The 15,073-nt window shown below is 42.2% G+C and overlaps 1 protein-coding gene across 2 annotated transcripts in view; it reads left to right on the top strand.

Annotated features, from left to right (window-relative positions):
* Positions 1 to 15,073, top strand: part of LOC146835074 (vitamin D3 hydroxylase-associated protein-like) — a 305,684-nt gene that overhangs the window by 178,269 nt on the left and 112,342 nt on the right. For both annotated transcript variants that reach the window (XM_085602740.1, XM_085602739.1), the window contains exons 8-9: positions 8,012 to 8,137; positions 11,555 to 11,652. In XM_085602740.1, coding sequence (XP_085458866.1) covers positions 8,012 to 8,137; positions 11,555 to 11,652 — 224 coding nt within the window. The remainder of the gene's footprint in view (positions 1 to 8,011; positions 8,138 to 11,554; positions 11,653 to 15,073) is intronic.

Here is a 15,073-nt window from a genome sequence, read left to right as displayed (position 1 = left end):
TATATATTATCTAGGTGCGCAGTCATTCCTGGTAACTTTCCTAAATACACCGCCGCTCGTCTGATACGTAATGATGCCATGATCATTTCGTCCTCTTTGCCGGGCACAGGGTCATATCTACAATCTATAAGAAGTTCCTTAAGCGTACGGGCATTTATGAGTTTGGGGGTACGTGCATGTGCTGACTCTTGAAAGGTAAGTTTATTTATTCTGGGTGGCGTAGAAAAAATATTGGTAGCACCTCCGGTAGCCCCGTCTGGGGTATCGGGTGTGAAAGGATTCGTTGAACGTGATACAGCAACTATAGGTGTGGACACAGCTACAGAAGTATCTGTAGGAACAGATGTAGAAACAGATGTGCTTGCCGGAACTTGTGTCAGGACTTGTTGCTGTAGAGATACGGGTACTGGATCTTGGCGTTGAACCTCCCTGGCAAGCGGTCTATGTGGGGCGGGATTAGCATACTCGGGAGCTGCGTCATCTAAATATGAGGAAAGAAAAACATCTTCTGCGGTTCTAGGATGCCCCTTAGGATGTACTTTTATTGGAAATAATGGGGTTGGCAAGTCTTTTGGTATCTCTGGAGTAGCCTTAGGTAATCCTTCAGCCAGAAGGGGATACATACCATTCATAAGGGCATTTCTTTGTCTGTCTACTTGTTCTGATTTCACTCGGGTACCTTCTTCAATTAATAGATTTTCTCGGACTTTATTTGAACTCTCTTTATTTTTCTCTTCCTGTCGGAGTGCTTTTTCTGTACGTCTATGAGATTCTTTACGCCATAACTCAATGGCGTCTTTCTGTGACTGTCTGACTTTCCTTTTCCATAACTCTTCCTCTACTTTCATGATGCACTCTGCATCCCAGGTCCCAGCTGCGGGCCACCTCTGACTTTCTGGTAATTCCTTGGTGTAGTCTACCCACAAATCAAGAAATAATATAGCGTCTAAGCCATGTTTATGATACATGAAGTACCCTGGAGTGTCCCTAGGAGGAATAGGAACGGCTTCTTCGAGTACCCCTTTTCTTGTCGTGATCTGTCTTAATTTCGAAAAGAGCGGCATATTGAAAACTGGTCTGATACTTGATTTTGAACAAACTTAATACAGTAAACACAATAATGAACAGTCATTCATACCACAATATGCAGAACGTATTTAAAACATTTAACATTTAACATTTAACTGAGCAACAGTGATGATGATGATCTAAGGAAAACTTAATCACTAAACATAATGCTCGACTTTTACTGAATTTATTCTGAATTTATATACTTGATATACTAGATATACTGCTAAACAGTACAGATACACTGCTGAAACAGTGCAGACCAGATTTGTGTACCCAAACCCGTCTTGACCGGCACAACCTATGTGCACGTCAGAACGCCTCCCCGATAATGGTACTCACCGGGTAGCTCGGAAACGGAAGGCCTCGGAAACTGAACTGAACTTGAACCGGACTGGACTCGACTCGAACACTTCGGAAACCGGACTCGACTCGGGACTTCGGAAACTGGTGGGCCTCTGATTACCTCGGATCTTGCTCTCTCAGCTAGGCTCTGGTCGGGATACTTCGCACTTCTCACCGCCTCGTCTGGGTGTTGATCGCAGCCTCAGTCGCCCCCGCTTGACCGGAGGGAGATACAGGAAATCCTGCTGGTACGCGTTATTGTCCGTCCAGCTGTGGCAGGAGACCGGGCCTGCAACGCACCGCCGGCGCGTGAGATGAGAAAGTGTCCCTGTTCGGGCGCCATTCATGTGGTAAATAATTTAATTACCGGGACTTAATTTGATACAGAAACATAATAAAATAGCTCAGTAAATAAGAGGCAGAATCCGTGGTATTAGAGGTTCGGAATGGGCTTTATTCCAATGGTCGATTATAATCGGTTGCTCCAAGTTCCATCACCACGAAGGTTCAGGAAGTGAAGTACATACGTTATTGACAATCAATCACTTTTATACAATAGGCATTACAGTGAAGCAAATACAAGAGGCGTAACAATTGATAGTGGGGATAATATATTCATACGTAGCAAAGATAGGCGTAACTGGGTGTGTTTAAAGAACGTCATCAGATGTGATGTCATAAGAGGGTGGTTACATGAAAGAATTTCGCAATGTCAGCAGAAATACTTGGCAGAAATGCGCGCGCAGCAGCATGACGTGTGATTGACGTGCAACTAAGGGGCGAAGGGGACTTGACATTTAGCTCTACATGTGGCGACAGAAGTCTGGAGGGTCAAGTCAACCTAATCTCAAATCATATCTAACATCCTATGTTTAAAGAACTAAGTTATCCAAAAGAGAGGTCTTCTTAGAGTAGAATCTTATTCTATACTGACTATACTGACTGTTAGTGCGTGTACAAGCGTCTAAGTGTCTACACTAGATGCGTGGGTAGAAATCTTCCATAGTAATAGGGCTATGAATTACTTGCATAAAGACAGAGAAGCCGGGCCTTTGCTCGGTAACTGGAAGAATGTTTACTTAAACTACTTAGACAGGAATGCATCGGGTAGGGAACGGAGCAGATAATTTCGAAGGTGAAATACAGTTTTTGGCAGGCAGCAGGCTGATGTCAGGCTTTGTGAGCCGCGCAGGGAATGAAACAAAGTTCATGGTCACAGATGCAGGCTCAGGCTGGAGCTTTCAGAGGCAGAAGGCAAGAAGAGTTCGATGACAGAATCAGGGCCTACTTGCCTGGACTGTAAAATGGCATAAGTGAACCATATAAAACCGGTGGCCTTTCATACTTAGGAATGGAATATCCGGCCTATTCATGGCGGATCTGAAAGAGGGCAGGTTGACGGTGGACGCACATGTGTTTGCGTCTTCATAACTGGAACTGGAGGGAACTTACATGTACTTATGATTCATACATGAAACCGTTGGGGTCCAAGATAGGGGACATAACTGATCATAAAAATCCATATTTCCACAGGTTGTAGATTGGTTGTGCATGTGGTAATCTGAGCACCAGGATAACCGTGGGGTGAGAGTGCGCTTTAAAAGTATATGTTACACTACATTACATTACAAACTTGTTTCAAATGTGGCAGAAGGGGTCATTTTTCTCGCATTTGTAAGGCAATCTATGTATAAAGACAAGCTGTAAGTGCAGTGTTGGAGGATGAAGTGGAAAGTGTGGGTGGCGAAGGTTATGTCTTAATGATTGGTGAGGAGGAGTCTGGACTAGTAGATGATAAGTGTGTGGTCATTAAACAAGTTGGAAAAAGGAAACCGCTGTATTGCAACCTATTAGTCAATGGCCAAAGTGTGAACATAATGGCAGATTCAGGTTCTCCTGTCATATTCTGTGAAAATGAGTTCACCAAGTTCCAAAATGAGGTTCTAGAAACTGCTGATATTAAATTGTTTGCTTATGGCGGAAAAAGACTGGAGGTTGTAGGCAAATTCAAGGCCAAGTTGATGTTTAGTGACAAATGTAGTCACACAGATGTATTTGTACTAAAAAACGGATTGAATTTGTTAGGTTGGGATGACCAAGGAGAACTCAACATAATTTTGGATCCCAACCACCCTGAGTTAGTAATAACTAAGGATAGGTTGGAGACTCCGTGTTTGAATACAGTTGCATGGGAGCAGGATGTTGAAGGGTCAAAGTGGATTAATGAATTCAAAGAAGTGTTTTGTGACTGGTTGGGTAAGTTGCAAGGGTTCAAACATCGCATAGTATTAAAAAGTAATGCAGTTTCTGTGGTCGACAAACCCGGGAAGGTAACCTTGTGTCTCAGACAGGAATTGAAAGAGGAACTGGATAAACTGTGTGCAATTTCAATCATTTAACCCATTGAAGGATCCGAATGGTTGTCCCAGATCGTTTTGGCGCATAAGGCAGACAAGTCTCTGCGTTTGTGTGTGGATCTCCGTGACCTTAATCGTAATATTGGGGTGGATCGCCATACCTTGCCAAATATTAATGAAATGTTAGCCAAATTGGATCAGGCTGCTGTCTTTACATCATTAGATATGTTGGCAGGTACCACCACGTGGAACTCCATCAAGATTCTAAACATTTAACCTCATTTGTGACACGAGAGGGTGAGTTCCGCTATATCTGTATACCATGTGGATTGGCGTCAGCATCTTCTGTGTTTCAGAGAGTCATGAACATTTTGTTTAAAGGCATGAAAGGAGTGACATGTTTCCAGGATGACATCTTTATATAAGGAAGAGCATGAGATGAGAGCTAAGAATGGCTCTGGATGCATTAATGAAAAATTGTATGACATTAAGAAGAGACAAGTGCAAATTTGCTCAGTCTGGTGTTGACTACTTTGGGCATCACGTATCTGCCAAGAGGGTGAAACCTAAATTAAAGATTTTGAAGACCATTGAAGATGCGCCATCACCAAAGGACAGGGATCAACTCAGGTCCTTTTTAGGATTGGTTGAGTTGTATTCTAAATTTGTACCGCAATTTTCCAGTAAGACTGTCGTGTTAGGCAACCTTCTGAAGAAGAGTGTGAGATATGATGGTCAAGTGAATGTGAAGATGTTTTTGGGGGAATCAAAAGAAGCATAGTTTCAGCATGTCCCTTGATGTCCTTCCCCATAGAGGATTTGAGTATTTGAGTATTTTGATGACGGATGCAGTGTTGGTTTGGGGGCAGTATTGTTACAGAAGCACATGAATGGGAGTAAGGAAATCGCAGCTTTTGCAAACAGGACTCTATTGGGGGCTGAAGCCATGTATTCAACCATTGAGAGGAAGGCTCTGGCCATGTGCTAGGGAGTAGAATATTTTAAGACTTACTTGTGGGAAAGAGAATTCATTTTGCAAACCAACCACAAGCCTTTAGTGGATTTGTTTGAGGTGGTCGGCTTGTTGTTCCAGAAGGTCTGAGGAGGAAGGTTTTACACCTTGCACATAGTGTCATGGATGTATCAGGGTACTTTTGGAGGCCAGGTGTGGATAGAATGGTGGCAAATTTTGTTAGGGATTGCAATGCTTGTGTCATCAGTGATAAGTCTCAGATCACTGTATCATCCACCGTTATGCCTTGGAGCAAGTTAGCCTTGGATATTTCTGAGACATTTTGAGTACTGGGAACTACACCCAAATTTGCTTTGGTACTCATTGATTATTTATGTAGCTGGCCCGAAGTAAAGATGGTTGTAAGTGTTTCCACTTCTGTTGTTTTAGATTTCCTTGGTGATGTTTTTTGCCAGAGAAGGTTACCCCAAAGATTTGAAATGAGCAAGTTTCTTAAAAAAAAATTGTATTTGCCACATTAGAACGTCTCTTTACCATCCGATAAGCAATGGCTTGGTAAAGAGGCTTAATCGTGTAGTAAAGGATCAGTTGCAGTTGGCCATGGTGAATATCTTGACTTGGAAGAAGATCATGAAAGACATGTTGTTGGCGTATAGAACAACCCCGCATAGTGTGACTGGCGTATCCCCTTTCACTCTTATGAGAGGTAGAGTAGCTGGAACAAATATGAATAGAGATTGGATGAATCAGAAGATGGTGAACAGTGATGTTTTAAGAAAGGTGTTAGATGTGAGAAAGGCTTTGGCTGGCAGAGAGGATGTGAATGGTAGAGCGGAGGACCGCATCGGTCAAGGATGGTGATTGGGTTTGTAATAAGAGACCAGGTTTTGTGAGAACGCGGTGGTACAAATTTTCTATTCCCAAGAACGTTGTGGAAATTCGAGATCATGTGAAAATAAAACCTCTGTGGTGCGTGACAGGTTGGGTGGAAATGAGGATGCGGTAACCAAGGATGGAGGTGTTCAGCAAAAAGGTAAACTGGATGGAGGTGTTCATGTTCAGGAAAAAGGTAATCCGGACAGTGATGTCATTGCTGCTAAATGTAACAGCATTGACACGTTGGCTGATGGTACAGTCAGAAACAGGAAGCTTCCTGTACGATATAAGAATTATGTGGCGTAGTAACTAATGGTGTGTTGGAACTTTGTTTGTATTAGTTCAGGATGGTAACCTTTGGACATCCAGCGAATTGTGTGGTTCCACGTTATTGTAGTGTTATATGTTATACATTGACATTCTTGTTGTTTTGGTCATTTTCTTTAATCACCTCTGTTTTATTTTGTCTGTAACTTATGCACTATTATACTTCTAGGAAGTGTTTCTTTTGATATTGTAAAAAGGGATATATGTGGGGTCTAGAATGGAATGTGAATGTTGGGAGCGGGGGGTTCTGCTGGCGGTAGTTGGTGATGGATCTGGACTGCTGATGGCACTGTCCTTTCAATCTACTATGTGATTTATAATAAAGTATGTCCTACCTGTAACTGTGTGTTGGACATCATTTCAAAATCCCTGTACTTTATAATTTACAGCAGCCACTCCTTCAAACTCACTAATGCCAAGAAGACACAAACTAGTTGGCACAAACTCTCACTCCTGTGAATAGTTAAGCCACGTCATCCAGGCCCTTTTCTTTTCCCATCTCGATGGCAGCAAAATTCCACTCACCAGCATCTCAGAAATCCATTTGCGTCCATTGAAGAACAGCATGCTTAACTCATCAAAGGCAAAAAGAAAAATAATATTACTTCCCTGTCAAATAATTTAACTTTTTATCACTAAATGCTGACATCATGATCACATGTGAGGCAGTAATTACCATCACTCCACCTTACCTGGCCTAAATCTAACCAAGTCATGAGTTCAATGCGACATACCCTCATCACATTACCAGACTGAAAAGAAGTATAAATAAGTTAAATTGAGGTAACAAGCCTTTCCACGTTGTTTACCAAAGTGATGAGACACCATCCACCACACAACACTCTTGCTCCTTCACTTTTCCACTTCAGAAAGGAACCAAGAATGTACCTCTGAAAGGGCACCTCTCCCATCATCGATAAAGAACATCCTGTTGTCCATGGACCCTGGGAACAATCAGAAAATGTTCTCGAATTGTACTGGAACCTGCACTGTCCTTTCAATCTACTATGTGATTTATTGACTTGCACTCTCTAAATTCAAAAACATACACACCTACTAGGTTTTACAGTCTTATCTGTTTATGTATGTATTTCTGTGGTATTTGCATATCTGTCAAGAATTTTAATACAATGAGGTTTTAACTCTGAACTTGGACTGTAATTTTGTGTTTTCATGTACTGTCATTTAAATTGATGCACTTTTCTCAGTGAAACGTTCCATTTTTTTGCATGCTTTATATTCTTTTTAATGATTTTGAATTAACTACGCAAATAAAATGGTTAATTCATTGGTATTTGTATAGCACTTACCTAGTAAAAAGGTAGGGGAGTGTTGTACAATCTTAAAGTCAAGGTAACAGATATGTGATCGCTGCAGCTGCTGGGTTGCGAGAGCAGATATGAACTTCTGCTGCATCCTGACACAGTGCTCTTAAGAGAAGTGTGTCCTCATTTCTTTCCTAAACTGGAGCATTTTTGGATCAATCCTGATGAATACAGAGTTGTTGTTCCAGATTCTGGGAGCATAAATGAGAAGGCCTATAGTCTTGTTTTTAGTTTTTGTACTCCTTCTCCAGTCTGATGGTGTCCTGCTATGGGTTTGTCTAGAGTCACTGGAGGTCGAGAGGTTGCTGCTCGGGATGGCTTTTTAGATAATACAACTGGTTTTGGACAAGGTGTGGCACTGCAAGGGCAGCCAGTGGAGTTCCATCAAATTTCCACTTTTCTTCATCGCAAAGGTTCCTTGCAGTTGACTTAAAAAAACACATTTGTACAGCAGTTTTGTTTTTGTACACCCCTGGATAGATGTTCCTGCTTTTGATCAAACCACAGGTTCACCCATGGCTATTGTGTGTGCAGAGAGCTACTCCAACAGCTTATATTGGTTCATGTTGGTTTTGGAAATACAAAAAATACTGCTTCATACATATTATTCACACAGAGAGTATGTATTTAGTGATTGCAAGTAATATTCCACGATATATTAGGAATATATTGTATTTATATGCCTTATACTTGCATTACACCCTTGGTATAGTGTTTGACACTTTTCTCTTTCCACCTAGTTGTACACTAATTCCACCCCCCTTCGAATTGGATACTACGACACAGATGACTACACACTGCCAGTTCCATGCATGAGACGAGCTGTTCTAGAGACCAAAAAGCTCCTGCAGCAGGCAGGCCATGAGGTAAATTGACCACAGACTAACAAATACTGTCTCATGTTATGTTAATTACAAATTCTCTTTTTGCATGACAGGCAGGATGAGTTCTTTCTGTTTTTATGAGGTAGGGGAGGTGATTGATAAGTGTAGTACATTTTGATTTCCAATAATATGAAACAAAATCCAATTAAGCATATCTTTTTGATAGCTAGTTAAATTCTTTTAGGATGTGTTCAATTGAATATTTGTCTTCAGAGACTCTCAGGTGCTCTGGAAATTTACACAAGATTAGAAAACTAAAGACACGGACTGGGGTTACACCAAAAACATTCCCCACAACCCTCCCTTTTAAGAAAACTCTTCAGAAGCACACCAGGTCTCTGGTACGGTTTGGCAGTACTATTGTCAATGTTCTGCTAATTTCATTCATTATCATTGCTCCAAACCGTACAAAAGTGCCTTCAATATCAGAAATATTAAGTAAAAACTTTAAGCTGGATGTCCAGGAGGGCAAATAAGTATAGAAAGTTGGAGAACAGGCAGGAATCAGAGATAGATGAAGACACAAACATGTTTGAAAACTGCAGAGGCATTTGAGAAAATGTATCTGAGTCAAAGTGTCCCATTGTAATCAGAGTTACTGTACCCAAATTGTGACAACTGGATTCTTTCACTGCTAGTGTCTAGTGACCTCTTTAATGGCCTTCATGTAATATTCTAATTCAGTTTGCATGTGGAGCAGTGCCTAATGAGTGCAACAAAGTCAAATAGTATGTTTAGTTTGACTCAGAGGACAATCATTGGAGTATCTGTACGGGCATTAAAGAATCAGGGCCCAGTTCTTCAATAAATTACAAATCTACATCTTTAAGTATACTACTACATGTGGACATGGACACCCACACATTTGGATTGTCATGAAGTTCCCAAGACAACTCATGGAAACGTTTAGGAATACCTATTTACTTATATGCGAAGGGTTTCTTCATGCTTAATTGTATATATAAAACAATTACGCATATGCCACTGTGGTAATGCAGAATGTTCAACTCTCTAGAACAGTGCTTTCCAAACTTTTTAGAACTTTGATCCCATTTTTAGAATGACAAACTTTCAGGACCCACCTTGATTTAACGGGTCGGTGGTGAATTTTTAATGTAACAGTAGACATGCTTTCAAAATGCTGTGAATTACTAAAATAACACACTTGTTACAATATTTGTGCTCCGCCCTAACAGTTCATTTAGAGGTATTTAAATGTCGTAGTGGGTAACAAAAAATCGTCATCCCACAGCCGTTCACACTCTATGTATCCCAGGATTGTCATACACTCTTATCACTTTGCAGTCAAGAAAAGTAAAGGTAAACACCTATCTCCATGTAAAAAGAATAAGCTGCAATTTTTCAAAAGACACAGCCTGATATTTGACCTCTGTCTTTGAAGCGCAGCAAATGCGACAAGCTAAATGCAAAATGTAAAGGCATCTTTAATTATTGCTTTTTCACCCCCACTAGAAATTGTCTGGCGACCCGCAGATGAGTCGCAACCCACAGTTTGGGAAACACCGCTCTAAGATCTATGGGACTGGACTACGGAAACCTGCTATACTTCTCTTCACTTAAGAACACCAAAAGCCATAACCAACCCACTCTAGTTGGTACAGAATGCTGCTGCCCAAACATTGCTCAACATCCCCAGACACAACTCTGCCCGGAAGGATCTAGCCACCCTCCATATGCTTTCGGTTGAGAAGAGAGTCAAATTCAAGGTCCTATGCCTGGCATATAGGGCACTTCTCATCAAAGGCCCTTCCATCCCCTGACCTCTGGTCTCACCTTACACTCCGAGCAGAACCCTCAGATCCACCAATGCTAGACTCGCCATGGTTCCAACCATACGAAGAACGAAAAGTGGAGGGCGCTCATACAGCTAAAATATGGCCAAGATAAGGAACTCCCTTCCTCACAGCATTTGGCTAATGGACAATGAACTGGTATTTCGTAAATCTCCAAAAACACACCTATTTAACAACTAATATTCCCAAAACCCTGCTAAGCGTAGAGGTGTAAACTGTGTTGCGTTTGTAGCGCTGGGATATCCAAGGGTAGATATGAGCTCTCTAAATGTGTATAAGATAAAATAGAATATAGAAATTGCCATGAAACCTCCTTTTAGCCAGACCAGTTTTACATGGTTTGATAGAAGTACTTTACTAGCTAACTTACAGAGTAGTCCTATACTGTGTCTCAAAGAAAAAAAGCAAAGTTTGCCAGTCCTTTGGTTAGAATATTTCTTATGCCAAAATTAGACAGTGAACCTAACCACCACAAAAATTCTAATGCGTGAATCTGGTCTTCCTGTCACCCATATTTCCATCATTGTTTCTTTGACACCCAATGTGCCATCAACTGTGTTTTATACAAACTACGGTGAAAAGAAGACTGTTCTTTTAGTGGCCATTTAGAGAAGGGTTTTTTATTTTTTTTACAAGAAAATTCCCTTTTACCTTTGTGAGCTCAGCAATGGTTAAGTACTCACTTTAGGCCACTGTCTGCTGTGAGGACTGCGGCAGTAGCGAACAAGACACCTGGCTCTACCTGGTGGTGAGGTCCAAACACTGACTTGTTTACGTAGTCTCTGGTTTCGGTATTCCAGTCTGGTGACACCTGATCTTCATCATCCATCAAGAGTTCTGCAGGAAGATGAAAATCTTCTGTGTCATCTTTCCTGGCACAGGGATTCTTGCCTAAACTCCTGTTTTATAGTTGCCACTCCTAAACTTCTCTCTCTCCTCTGTAGGATTGTGCAGTAGTGGTCTTCCATACAGCTTAAGGAAGCCAGGTGCAACCAAAGGTTTGACATTGTTTCCATCTCCTATGGAGGAATTCTTGATGACTCCATCCAATTTGCTTGTAACTTCTACTATGTATTAGTTCTAAAGGTGTTCAAACTTGTCAAGCATGTAGAAGCGTAAACATATCAAGATGCTTCAAAGATTGGATATCCAACTGAGTTTTTATTATTATTTGTATTATTACTTTGTGTTACTATTATTCAAACCATTATTATTATTATCATTATTATTATTATTATTATTATTATTATTAATGTAATTACTATTATTATTATTAGTTGTAGTTGTAGTACTAGAAGTAATTGGAGTATTACTCTTAAAGTAGCAGTACTATTACTAGTAACATTCATAATTATCTCATCATTACTATCAGTTATTATCATTATGTGCTATTAATTATAATACTAATATTAATGCTAATATTATGAGTATTATCAATACTGATAGTGTTTTTACTATAGTGAGCATAATTAATAGTAAATATAATGACAGTAGTATTCATTCTGTTAATAGCGATGGGAGTTTTACTGGTATTAATGTTATTATTCTATTATTCCTGCTTTAAGTAGCCCATCCTCTCTTTCAGCTCATACAGTTTACGCCTCCTCGGGTTGACTACATGGCAAATGACCTTTTCGTAAAGGGGATATTTGCAGATGGTGCCTCTACTTTACTGGATGCATTGTAAGTGTCTTACTACCTGGATCGGAGTTAGATTTTAACAGGATCATCATTTTTTTCTCTGTTTGTTTGTGAAAACCAACAACTGTTATGGCACATTGTGAACATGGCCATAGTGATCAGTGGAAAATGAACACATCTGGAACTGCAGATTGCAGGTCTGAAGCTAGTGTCTAGCATTGCATTTAGGTTTATGAGTCCTATTTTTAGAATCCAGAATAACTACGCCTGCTTTCTCTGGGTGCTCTTAGGTTTCAGTTGTATTAGGAAGAAGTCATGCAGAAGTAAATGTGGTGGTGGACACAGCTTCCTTCGGGCTATATGGAGGAAAGTGGGTTACTAGTAGGTGGGGGTATTTACCCTCACTAAGTAATAAAACAACAAACACTAAAAGGTCGAGTTAAGTCTCAGTAAATGAAGCCTTGGTAGCTTGGCAAATGAGCAGTCATCTTAGCTTTGCGATAGGCATGTGTAAAGCATTTAATACCACCAAAACAGTACATAAGTAAAAGACTCAATACAATAAAAAATCAACAACAATTTATAAAAATTGGAAATATTAAAATGAAAATAAAATGACAAAAACCCAATGTAGGCAACCAGAGAAATGACATTTCCAAAGATTACATTAAAACAATGTACTTTATAACACCCAAAAGCCTATAAAGCAACTTGCAACCACCATGTGGTGCTAGAGGGATAAAGTCCAAGTTTCTGCCAACTGCAATGGACTGCGGTCCAGCTGAGGTACGGGCTAGGTCCTGGTCAAAGTTCTACCTTCAGACTTTGAATTTTCCTTTTGTCTCATCGAAGGGCTCATCAGTGGGTCCTCGAGCTGGTTGGATCTGTAGTTCGAGTAGACGACAGTGGCCTGCTTTAGCTTGGTGGCTTGGTGAAAAGGTGATAGTCGGGTCCTTGATGTCGACCGCGAGGAAAACCAAGCAGTGTACGAAGTTGGTGGTCATGGCCGTGGGAGGCGCCATCAACAGCGGCTAGATTCTCCAGGTAGGTCCTGGTCTTCTCTTTTACCTTTGGGCTTTTCCGGTTATCTGGAGCTTTTCAGGTGAGCAAACCTGTGTGGTCAGTCCAAGTGGTGAGTCGCTGTCAGCGGCTGCACTTTTAGAGTCAGACTTTCTGCAAAACTTTGCAGAAAGTTTCTTAGGTTATAAATCTTGCTGTTTCGTTGTTCCTTTGGGGCGATAAATACACTCTAGCACTGGCCAAGGGTTCAGAACCTCTAGGTTACAACTTGGGGGCTAGGAGTCAATCTCACAGAATGTACTTGTGCTGTCCAGGACAAATCCAGTTGCAGATGGTCAGCTGGGGGGTATCCTCTCTTTGGTTGTACAGGTGACTTCTTCAGTTCTTTTGAACCTTTTGCTTCTCAGGGAGTTCACTCCTTTCCTTCTGGTGTCAAGCAAAGCCCTTTCTTTGTGGAGCTTTGTGCAGCAATCTACTCTTCGGTGCAGCCCAAGGGTCCAGCCGGGCAGCCTTCTTCTCTTCTTCCTTTTCAGGCAGTGATCGTCTGAGCAATACTGAGCTATTTTATTTACCCTTATTTTTTGAGTTTGAGGAGGGCGCACCCTAACCAATAGGATTATTAAGTATGACCACTTCCAGTGAACGGTGGCAAACCTCTAGCCCAGAATGCAATATTTTCTCAAAAATCAAAATGAGGAGAATCTCTACTTGGTGTGCATGTATGTGTACTAATAACTGATTACCGTCCCTTTATAGCCCCTCTCCTAATATAATTGGGCAGGCACTCCCTTCTGGCTGGGGATCAAGGAAGTTGGGGTGGTCTGGGTCCTGTGACATCTGTTTCCATAGGGTCTCCTGCCTTTGAAGTCCAGCTTATCCACCCAGCCCCCTTCCACTCCCTGGCTTCTCCAGGAAGGTGCTCTCCTACCACCAATTGGCTATAATGTTGCAACCTCACACCTCTTCAAACCTATTCAGGGAGCAGCCTGGCTCAGGCTGTCAACAGTTGACTAATCAGAAGAGGCTGCTACAAAGCTGCTGTAGGAGAGTGGCATCGACTGCATAGTTGCCCCCAACTTTTTGCTGATTTTTTTGCTGTTTTATGACTCTAGCCAGGCTGTGGCCCTGCTATCCAGGACCCCAGCCTATCTGCTTCCTCTGTTAAACGATGTGAGTACCCTAGGTACAACCCAATTGGATGCTGAGGGTGCCCTGACAGTCCCTTGTAGATTGGTACCCTAGGTACCCAGGGCATGGGTCCCTCAGTAGGCCTACCAGGGCTGCAGCCCTTATTGTGCCACCCTGGGACAGCCATACAAACTGACACCACCAGACCACTACTGTAGTCTGTGTAAGGTGGTGCTAGCACCCCTTACAGGGATATAGGTACCCTATATCCCACCCCATTACAACACATATACCCTCATATTTCACCCCTATAGCAGGCCTTGGTAATCCTACAAGGCAGGGTGCTGAGGTATGTGTGAGGGGGGACCCCTACATGAGTAGGGCCTCTCTGCAACCTTCGTATAATCATTGCTGGGTTGTTTGTAGTGTAGCCATACCATATACTCTAACCGCATTATAAGTATATCGCGATAACGCGATAACTTGAGAATGGCTACACAGAACCATATCGTGTTGGGTGTCAAACATGTAGGAATCATACCCCCAGTCCAGCCATGGGCATGGGGGTATGATTCACCCCTGCTATAGGGGCGATATGGGAAAAGCGGTAGAATTTGGACACCAATTTAAAAGTGCACAAGTAACACAAAATGGCTACTGCCCGCCACCTACACGACCCTGGCTGGCTGTTGCTGGGGAAAACCCCAGCCTCGCCAGCTGGACAATAGGGCTCCTATGGTAGGGAGGTGCTAGCATCTCCCCAGACAGGATAATGTGGATTGGAACAGGGTGGGTGCACCAAATGTCCTTTCAGAGTTGCACGTAGGCAGCTGCAGAGACCTCATTCTGCATACACCGCTTGGAACCGGTTCAGGGGCATCCTGCCCCTCGCCCAGGCGGGAAACACACAAAGGGGAGAGGGTGTAGCCACCCTTTCCCGCCTCACCTCTCATTGGTGGACACTACTCTGGACACTCCCCTAATCTTGGGGATAAAGGTGAATAACGTGGCCCCAGAGCCTCAGATTAATCTTGAACTTTACAATCTTGACCTTCAACTTGCTGCTGCCCAGCTGATGGAAGAAATCTCCCTTGGGCTAAAGGCATTATCCCCCTGCTTGGCAGGCACCTGAAACACTGCAAGTGACCCGGTTGGAACCTCGCTGCTCCTATGGACTTTGATGACTTCCAGCTCCCTTGAGGTGGGTTTCCAGCTTATCCCAGAGGCCAGTGAGTGTGCTCAACGAGTTTGGGCACCATGGACCACATGGGTGCCGAGATCCCCAATACCCCAGGACACCGGCCACCTCTTGCAT

The sequence above is a fragment of the Triturus cristatus genome, chromosome 4_2 (genome assembly GCF_964204655.1).
Source record: "Triturus cristatus chromosome 4_2, aTriCri1.1, whole genome shotgun sequence".
NCBI classification, from domain to species: domain Eukaryota; kingdom Metazoa; phylum Chordata; class Amphibia; order Caudata; family Salamandridae; genus Triturus; species Triturus cristatus.
This window is presented reverse-complemented; position numbering and strand designations above follow the sequence as displayed.